The sequence below is a fragment of the Chrysemys picta genome, chromosome 4, assembly GCF_011386835.1.
Source record: "Chrysemys picta bellii isolate R12L10 chromosome 4, ASM1138683v2, whole genome shotgun sequence".
Taxonomy (NCBI): domain Eukaryota; kingdom Metazoa; phylum Chordata; order Testudines; family Emydidae; genus Chrysemys; species Chrysemys picta.
In genome coordinates, this window is record NC_088794.1 from 53,138,833 (window position 1) to 53,148,818 (window position 9,986).

At 40.8% G+C, this 9,986-nt stretch overlaps 1 protein-coding gene across 1 annotated transcript in view; it reads left to right on the forward strand.

Annotated features, from left to right (window-relative positions):
- CSTF3 (cleavage stimulation factor subunit 3) overlaps nucleotides 1-9,984 on the forward strand; it is a 79,865-nt gene extending 69,881 nt beyond the window's left edge. The window contains exons 15-21 of the mRNA XM_005291526.5: nucleotides 14-116; nucleotides 3,273-3,342; nucleotides 4,476-4,671; nucleotides 6,776-6,929; nucleotides 7,629-7,723; nucleotides 7,885-7,945; nucleotides 9,298-9,984. Coding sequence (XP_005291583.1) covers nucleotides 14-116; nucleotides 3,273-3,342; nucleotides 4,476-4,671; nucleotides 6,776-6,929; nucleotides 7,629-7,723; nucleotides 7,885-7,945; nucleotides 9,298-9,500 — 882 coding nt within the window. The 3' untranslated portion in view covers nucleotides 9,501-9,984. The remainder of the gene's footprint in view (nucleotides 1-13; nucleotides 117-3,272; nucleotides 3,343-4,475; nucleotides 4,672-6,775; nucleotides 6,930-7,628; nucleotides 7,724-7,884; nucleotides 7,946-9,297) is intronic.
- The last annotated feature ends 2 nt before the right edge of the window (nucleotides 9,985-9,986 follow it).

Below are 9,986 nucleotides of genomic sequence, written 5' to 3' on the forward strand. Positions count from 1 at the left end.
TTAACATTTGCAGGACAAGTCAGTGGCCTTCAAGATTTTTGAGTTGGGGCTGAAGAAATATGGAGACATTCCAGAATATGTACTGGCATACATTGACTATCTGTCTCACCTTAATGGTAAGCTTTGGGAACTACATTAGGAGGGCTACTAATGAAACATTAACCTTCACTCTCTGAGAGTTTGGCTTCAGTCCAAGTTTGAATTCCTTCCTACAGGGCAATAATCTTCTTCACAAAACCTGTGTGATTGATTTGAAAAAAGTGCCATTTTCTGCACAGTGACGATCCAGAAGTGAATTGACATTGAGATCCCATATTGTCTCATCACTATACAGAGTGGTCTTTCCAAGTCATTAAGTACTTTCCACTATGGCAGTTTCACTCCATCTGTAGCTGACAGTGGGAAAACATGTTAGGAAAATCTAACTCCTTGGGCACAAAGATTCATAGGGGCTTAAAAAGTCTGTCTGCAGAAGTACTCAACAGCAGTGATGGATTGATCCTTTCCTGTAGTGACTGCAGAATTCTGGGTCCAGTTTTCTGACCTTCACAAGTACAAATAAAACTCATTCTCCAACAGGGGATGGGAAAAGCAAAATTCAAAGTAGTATTGTGAATTAACTGACAACTTAGTGTTGGCGTGTCCTGGGCAAAGGCCATTGATAAGAGGGGCATACAGTGCTCCAAGGATACAAAGCCATCCATGTGCAAGGGGAGAGGGAGGTATGCAGTGTCAGTGTACCGGTTGTGCGGCTAGCAGCAGGGCTGTGTGTCACGGAGTCCCCGGGCGATGCTTTGGAACTGCTCCCCACAAAGCCAGTCAGGACTTTGGGGAGCCTTTTCTTCCACGGAGCAGACTGTTTTTAGGGCAAGAAGCTTACACGGCTTTACCTTTTGGGGTTTTTTTTGGGAGCATTTCGCATATGCCCCTTCGTGCGCTTTTTACAGCGAGTCCGCCCAGGCGGGGTCCTGGGGAAGCCAGAGGTTTTGCACGCACCCACACTTTGCAGTTAGATGTGGCTTTAAGCCAGCCAGTAAAACAGAGGTTTATTAGATGACAGGAACACGGTTTAAAACAGAGCTTGTTGGTTTAGCGAACGGGACCCCTCCACTGGGTCCATTTTGGGGCCAAGCAAGCCAGACACCCCCGTTTGCCCTTACTTCTAGTCCCCAGCCAGCTCCAAAACTGACCCTCCCCCCCCCCCCCCCCCCCAACCCCTCCTTTTTTGGGCTTTGTCTCTTTCCCGGGCCAGGAGGTTACCTGATCTTTTTAGCTATTTCCTTGCAAGGGGGAAGGGCCCTGGCCAGTTGTTGCCAGGGAGACAGAGTGTCAGTGATTTATGCACACTGGCCTTTATCCCACCACCTAGAGACTTAAGAAATGCATAGGGGAAACTGAGGCACCCACACAGTATTCAGAGGAAACATTAAGAACAGTCCCACTTCGTCACACTCTGCCACTGCAGGACTCGTTAGTGTGGGTGTTAATGGAACAGAGAAGAAACTGGAGCTGTCTGAAGCAAAGGTATGGGGTTGCAGTGGAGGCTGTGTGTGTAGCTGCTGTGGTGTTTCACAGATTCAGAGAAGAGTCGGTAGAGTGGCTTGTCCTAACTTTCTAGTCTCCTTCCCTGCCCAACCATGCTTTCTAAAGATTCATCAGATCCCCAAACTGCTGAGCTCACATGGAGGGTCTTCCACAGCTGTGAGTGATGTTGCTTATCCATCCACGCATACTGGCCCATTTGGGCCTATCCTTGCACCACTTTCCTTTCTCTACACTGGCATTTAAATGATAACAGTGTAACCCTTAGTTATTATCTAATAGATCAATTGGCACGCTTCATTTATTTTCTCTGTTTAAGAGAGATTTTGAAGAGGGGGCAGACTTGAATCAAGGGGATGTTTGTACAAAAATCCAGTTCCTCCTAACATCCCTCTGAGAAAATGGATATTTGTGTAAATTCTCATAAGAGCAGATGTAGACATGGGAAAAAAACAAAGACTTTGTGACATCACATACCAGTGAACTGTCCACCTGCTCACTTTAGAGATTTTTCTGAACAAAGGTAAAGAGCTTCACACTAAATATTTTTGAAAATAGCGCCCCCTTGTTGTTGTAACTATCTGGCAGGCATAGGGGGATTTTTGGGAAATCAGATGAATAGATAAGAATTTACTATGTACCATTACACGCAGTGTCAGCTGGAACTTCACCAGCAGGACAGGATAGCATCACAGCAATAGTGGTGGTGGGTCTCACAGTTACTGGGCTATCTGCACCCCTGATCCCTCACTGGTCTCTAAGTGCACCCCTTCAACTGTCAGGCCTTGAGTCTTTACCGCTTTTGGGGTGGAATCCCACTCTCTTGGACCAGGGACTGGACTACTGTCCCCTGGAATGAGTCGTGCTTATCCAGCAAGACCAAGTGGGTTTAGTATCTGCAGTTTCTTCCCTTCAGGAGTTTGTGGCCAGTGGTGCAAACAATGATCAGACAGCCTTTTTCAAAACAAAGTATTGTTTGATTTTAACAGCAGAAATAAAGCATAGCATAAGAGAAAAAGGATTTTAAAACAGTAGGTCTATATGCATCTCTTTCTTATCTAGAGGAGTACCATCTCTATAGAGACTCTAGCTAGGCCTGAACCTCTTGGTCTGGGTGTCAGTCTGTTTCCCCTTAACTGTGTTTTCCCCGTTTGATGGGGCGTTGTTTTAAAACTAGTTTAGGTTTTTGTTCTGCTGAGTTCAGACTTGGACCCTGCTGCCCACAACCAGTTTGGGGAACTCTGCAGTCAGTCAGAGAGAGACCATCAAAGCAAAGGGCTCCTGCATTGTACCTTGCTGGCAGATGGATGGTTATCTCAAGTTATTGTCCCTGTTTCCTGCTTGTTTTTCCAATAGCCTGGTGTTAAACTAAACCAACATACTCATACCCTGAAAAACCCAATAACCAGGTCACAATACAGTATTCATATGTTACACAACAACTCCATTTCCACCACAGTGAGTATCTATAAAACTGAGAGGTCCATGCAGGAGGCTTTTGCATTTCCTGATACCACCACAGTAGGATTGACTTGCATATTGATACAGCTGTAGCTGCGTATTAAGGTTTATTGAATCCTATTTATTGAAAATAAAATAAAGTCAGAGCATCGTATCGTTGGAACAATCTTATTTTTCACTTGAATGATAAATTTCTCTTAATAGAAACAGATTTGGAACTGGATTTAATGTTTATACTTTTTAATTGTTATATATTTTTATTTTTTTAGAGGACAATAATACAAGAGTTTTGTTTGAACGTGTTTTAACCTCAGGAAGCCTCCCACCTGAGAAATCTGGGTAAGTTTGTCAAATTATTTTGTTTTTCTATCCTTGAAAACCCTCCTTTAAAGCTTAAACATCACAAATTAACTAGAAGAATTGCTTCAGGTGTACTCTCCCTCGTAATCCCACCTAAAGGAAAGGGCACAGAATTCACCCTTTGGACTCCAGAAGCTGCTCAGCACCGCATTGGTGACAACGTAGCACAAAAACCTCCTGCATTGTGAATATACACCACTTTTTTTAGCCAGTGGTACTGATGATCACAATATTGTTCCCTGCCATTTTGGGAAAGGAAGGGAAAGATTGTGGGGAATAATGCAGGCACCTGAGAGAAGGTGAGATGGGAACTGATGGGAGAGGGACTTTACAAAAAACAGAGCAATAACCACAATCCAAAAGGATCATAGATGAGTTTGCAGCCCTTTCCTATCTGGTCCTTAACCCTGTCAGCCATGCTTCCACCCTCTCCTCTATTAAAGGCAGTTCTTCCAACAAGACTACAAACCCAGGTGCTCCCCCCAGGGAAACATCCACAAGCCTTACGTTACAAGACCTATGCATCATAGTCAAATGTTCCACTGCTCTGCTCATTCATGCACCCGTTTGTTGCTTCTGATCCTCTGAGAAAGAAGAATTTTTATCCACATTTCAAAGAAAGGGGAACTGAGGTATAGAGTTGAGAAGCCAAATTCTCCTCAAAGGTGGGCGGGAAAGCTAAAATGAAAGTTGAATTAAGCCCAGGTATATGTGCTCAGATCCCTTCTTACCAAGCTGTGTGGGATTTTCTGCAAAGAAGTTGGGATTTACCATTGTGCAGAACACGGTGCATTGGTTGGTCTCTCTCTCTTGCTGCCCTCCACACCACTGCAGTGGTGCTTGTTGTATATAGTTTGTAAAATGCTATAAGGTCTATTGGAAGGAAAGGTGTTATAAAAATGAGAGAGATTATTAGGAGCATAGTATTAGTGTTACCTATTATGCATGCACATAAAATAGATACTTGAAGTTATTTATTAAATGGTAATGTCCATACTTCCTAATCCCTTTTATTGGAGTTTGTCATCTTGTGTATCTTTACAAGTAGGAGGGATTCAGCATAGCTTTCCCCCAAACAATCATTCATTCCCTTTACCTGTTTTCTTTCGCAGAGAAATCTGGGCCCGGTTTTTAGCTTTTGAAAGTAACATTGGTGATCTAGCTAGTATACTTAAAGTGGAAAAACGGAGGTTTACAGCCTTCAAAGAAGAATACGAGGGTAAAGAGACAGCTCTGCTGGTAGATAGGTACAAGTTCATGGATTTGTACCCTTGTTCTGCAAGTGAACTTAAAGCTCTTGGTTACAAGGTAGGTAGCTGAGAAAATTTAATTTTGTGATAGTTCTTTTGAGATCTGGTGCAATCCTGTAACACTGTCTCACCTCGTCTTGCACTTGCCTTAAAGTTTTCCTTGACAGACAAGAAAAAATAAAAATGGGGTGCATTTTTTTATTAGGGTTTATTCTTTCATTTTTTGAGCCTGATCCTGCTCCCGTGGAAGTTTTGCCATTGATTTTTGCCACTGAGTTTCAAATAAAGCAAGATTGGGCTGTTATTAACATAGGCTCCTTTTAATTTTTAGTTGTTTTAGCTGGACCCAGATCTGATCTAGAATGGAGTTAAAAGCATCGGTCTAATTCATCCCTGATTTAACTCCAAGTTAAACCAGGAATTAATGTAGTTCTCACAGCCTTTCTGTTCAGTCCTTCACTTGGAATGGTATTGGGCAGTAAAATGAAAACTTCAGGCAGTCCTAGGCTGCTGGTTCTTTGAGTGCCAGGCATTAACTATTGGGGGGCAGAGAACATGACTAACACACACTACTTTGCCTAAATTAATATTTCAGTTTTTGTCTCCATCAACAAAAGATTGGTGCAGTAATGCCTTTGCCCTGCAGTCCCCAAATCCTCAGTGCAGGCTTAATTCTGAGATCCTTACTCAAGCAAAATTCCTGCTGAAGTCAATGGGCATTTAAGATCAGACATTCCTCTGCTAAAACAAACATCAAAAAGACAAATATTAGAGCAATGAGCCCAATTGCTGTTCAGTCAATAGCAGAACTCCCATTGACTTTGATGGCAGGATTGGACCGAGATTGAACATGATATTAAGCAGGAGGACTGAGAAAATCTGCCTGTCCTGTCCTAGGTGGATTTGACACTGCCTTTAATAACCACCATACTTCTGTTAGTGCTGAGAGCCTCAGGCATGTCAGTCACTATTTAATAGAATGTGCCAAGTGCTTGTATCTGATCTGTGGTACCGGCAGTTCTAAGTCTGTTAAGCTCCAAGAATGTTTTGACCACAGTTTAGTTTTTCCTGAGTGTATTTTTTTCTGATGTTTTAATTTTTTGCGATATGTAAAGTTTTGGGGAAATAGTAATTGAGGGATAAGACTAGATGGTTTTTGTGTGCAATGTGAAATAGGTAAACAAGTGAGAGAGCAATAAGAGCTTGTTTGCTGGAAGGATTGTTTTGTTTCCCACTTCTGCTAAGAGGAAGGACACTGGAATCACATCTCTCAGAAAGGGTGCTTCAGAGTCACTTGTTGTGTTCCAAAATTGTTCATAAAGAACCTGATCACGCGAGCCTGCTTCATGTGAGTACTCCTTATGAGAACTGGCTTATTGGCTTCAATTGAACTGCTCATGTATGGAGGACTGGGCCTAAACATTGTTTACAAACAATCCTTGTTGGAAGCAGAGCTGGTGTTCAGGCTTTTTGTTCGTGGACTCATACTTAACAATATGTGTGTGTGTGGTGTAGGTTTTTTTTTTTTTAACATAAAATGTTTATAAATACACACAATATACAGACACAACCAAGTGTTTCAGATGGTGCAAGTAGCAATGCCTTTAATTAAGGTTGCCTAAAATTTTCCATTTTAAGATACTGAAAACAGTATCTTATTATTTTGCTAAATTTCTGCTGAGCTAAAATTTCCAATGCTGGGTGCAGGCCTCATACTGACATTGTTTTTTCTTTTTTTGGTGACATTTCAGTTAAAATGGTTCAGCTGTTTCCACAAATGAGATGAGAGAAAATGTTTTGCAGATGCAAGATGAACCATTATAAGTCAGGTTTAAACACACACAAAAAAGTGTGTCCACACCGTGATTTGCATCAGTTTAACTGTTTTTAAACCCATTTAAGTTAAGCTGGTACACCTTGTATTTAGACAAGCCCTAAATCATTGTTCTGTGCCTAGAACAATGGAGTCTGATCTCAGCTGGGGCCTCAAAGCAGAACTGTCATTTGAATAGATTGAACTAAATGTCTTCAGAAAACATTAGAAAAAACGTAGTTGAGATTGTCAATCTATCTTTAATTCCTACTATGATATTGCTTTGTGTAATTTAAAACATGAAATTACTAAATTCCCTGGTTCGGTGCTCTCTAATTTGTGTTTTCAGGATGTCTCACGTGCCAAGTTAGCAGCCATAATTCCAGACCCCGTGGTGGCTCCTTCTATAGTGCCTGTTCTAAAAGATGAAGTGGACAGAAAACCTGAATACCCAAAACCAGACACACAGCAGATGATTCCATTTCAGCCAAGACATTTAGCACGTAAGTCAAGAGTTTAGTCATGTTCAGGTTAAAAAGATTTCGTTCAGGGGCCTGTTACCACCCCCTAACTCAGATTAAGCCATCCCATTGAATTTAATTGAGCTACTCATGAAGGCCCCTGTTCTGAAAAACATCAACTTTAGGCATCTGCTTAAATCCCACTGGGACTTCAAAAGAATTTATGCACATCTAAAGTTAAGTTGGTTCTTAGGTGCTTTGCTGGATTGGGATAGACTTAAGTCTTTGCTGAACAGAGGCCAGACTAAGGTAAGCATGATAAAGGGTTGCAGAATCTGGCCCCGAGGCTTCTGCTAGCTGTAATAAGACGATGTAGGTTGTTTTATTCCAGGGGTTCTCAGACTGGGGGTCGGGACCTCTCGGGGTCGTGAGGGTATTACACGGGGGGCGTGTGTCATGAGCTGTCAGTCTCCACCCTAAGTCCCGCCAGCATTTTTAATAATGTTAAATATATAAAAAGTGTTTTTAATTTAAAAGGGGGGGGTCGCACTCAGAGGCTTTCTATGTGAAAGGGGTCACCAGTACAAAAGTTTGAGAACTACTGTTTTATACTTTAGGATTCAGATAGCTGAAGATGATGACAAAATGTACTTTTAGATTATTTCTGTCATATACAAGAGCTCGAAAGCTTAAGTTACTTTGCCATTCACATTTGATTTATACTGTTCTTTTTCTCAATAGCTCCAGGTTTGCATCCTGTGCCAGGCGGTGTATTTCCAGTCCCACCAGCTGCTGTAGTTTTAATGAAGCTCCTCCCACCTCCTGTGTGTTTTCAGGTTTGTTTCAATAATTTAATATATTCCACAGGCTTCACAACTGGTACAGACACTTCAGTAGCGTGCTTTACTGAATGAATTATATATACTGTGCTACTTAATGCTTCCAGTAATGTGTAGATATTTCCTAGTCAGTCATCTAAATTCTTCTCCAATAACAGGGGCCTTTTGTGCAAGTGGATGAACTCATGGAGATTTTTCGAAGATGCAAAATGCCAGAAAGTAAGTGGTGGTGGTGGTTTTTTTTTTTTTTTTCCCCTATCATTGAAGTAGCAACATGGCAGTGCAAGGTGAGTATGGGGATAGCTATATAGCCTCTTACAGAGGAAGTCTGTACTGAGATTAGGCTGTTGCTTGCTGTCATTTGATTATCTGAGATTTCCCTATAATAAAGAAATGAGAATTATTGGGTCAGTATATTTCTGTAATTCTCTGATTCATTATTGTTTCTGTTAGTGCACTAATTTCCTTTGGTGAATGGTTCATAACTCAGCTAATAAAAACCCCAGGGCTGGACCTGGGCATACACATTTCACAAACTTAAAAAGCATTGGCCATTTTAGAGTATGCAGTAACAGTTCAGAATGGGGCTGTATACTCAAAAAGTGATCGAAACTGATCAAGTGTCTTTCTTTACCTTATGAGTCTGGTCCCCTATAAAACTCCTAGCTCAGAGTAGAACATGACACATTAGGGCTGCAGAGAGATCCCATATAGGGTGGAGATGCTGAGAAAGTGACCAGACCTGAAACTTAAGTCTCTCTTGTTAAAGGAGAAAGTCACCATAGGCAGGGACATTAAAGATAGCATTTTCCTTTTATGGAGTAGAGTACTTTAGACATCAGTTCTTTCTGAAAGTTGAATGCAGCTGACCTGACTCAAAAGTCAGAGCAGTAAATTTCACTTGACTTTTTCCTGAAGATGTTTTCCCATGCAGTAGAGTATAGTTTTCAGCCCACTCATTTTTCTTGCAAAATTGACATCTAGTGAGATGACTTAGATTTTGAGAATTCCCTAAATGGAGAAGGTGCCTTAATTTTTTAAGTTATAGTATCCTGAAAACACTCTCTCAAACATTTGTAAGGAGTAAAATGGCAAAATTCTTCATTGTCCAAAATGCAGTGGATCTAATCAGTAGCTTAAATGAACCATCTTTTTTCATGTCCTTGTTAAATTCTAATCAAGCATTGTATTACAGAACTGTTAAGAATAAAGTTAAGTGAAACGTGGCAGGAATGACTTGTTAGAAAGTTTCTGAAATGTAACATTTCACAGCCAAAACATCCTGCTTTAGCAACTAAGCTACAGTCCTCAATGTGAGGTCTACTCCCCCCCTTGGCAGCACACTTTGATTTAACTCTTCTATAGCAGCATAGCCTTTGTCAAAAGCAGTAGTAGGAAATCCTGACTCTCACCTGGTGTCAAAGGGCAACTCATTTCTCTTCTGTTTTCAGCAGTGTGTCTCAGTACACCTGCAGAGTGTCCAGAGCAGTTTAATAATTTGCTGACTTGTTTTCCTCATCAAGGAAAAACCAGTTTGTTTCTGAAGCCAATTTATCTTTCTTGTTCCAAAGCTGTTGATGAAGCTGTAAGAATAATTACCGGAGGCCTGCCTGAATTAACTGTGGAAGGCAATGGACCTGTGGAAAATAATACCATGTTCAATAAAGCTGTCAAGAGACCAAATGAAGATTCTGATGATGAAGAGGAGAAGGGATCCGTGGTTCCTCCTGTACATGACATCTACAGAGCACGACAGCAAAAGAGAATCCGATGAAACAAGTTCCAAATCAGACTGTGAAAGACTTGTATTAAGAGATTTTTTTGCCTCTTATGTCAAATGTTTAAAAAGGGACAACCGTTTTTAACAAACATCTCAGCAATGAGGTTTTGTTACTGTGGTGCCTCTTTATACTGTATGGTTCTTGATCAGCAGAGTCTTAGAAAGTGCTCTAAACAAAATTAGGTTTTTTCAAAAACAATAGCACAAAATGTCTGAATTGCATTTTGTTCCTCTTCAAGTGTGTTTACATCTACCACTTGAAGTCTTGTGGGGCTTTCAACAGTTTTATTTTAAAAACTGGATGGCTTATAATTGTGAAGCATTTTTAATTCACAGTTCCTGGAAAACAGTTGTTCTCAGTTTGCTCATGTAGTGTCCTGCCTTATTGTTTGTTTTTATTTATGGCAGAATGTATGGAATCTGTTTTGTAGTTTTAAAATGGAAAAAACATTCCATTAAAATAAAAAGATATCAAAAACT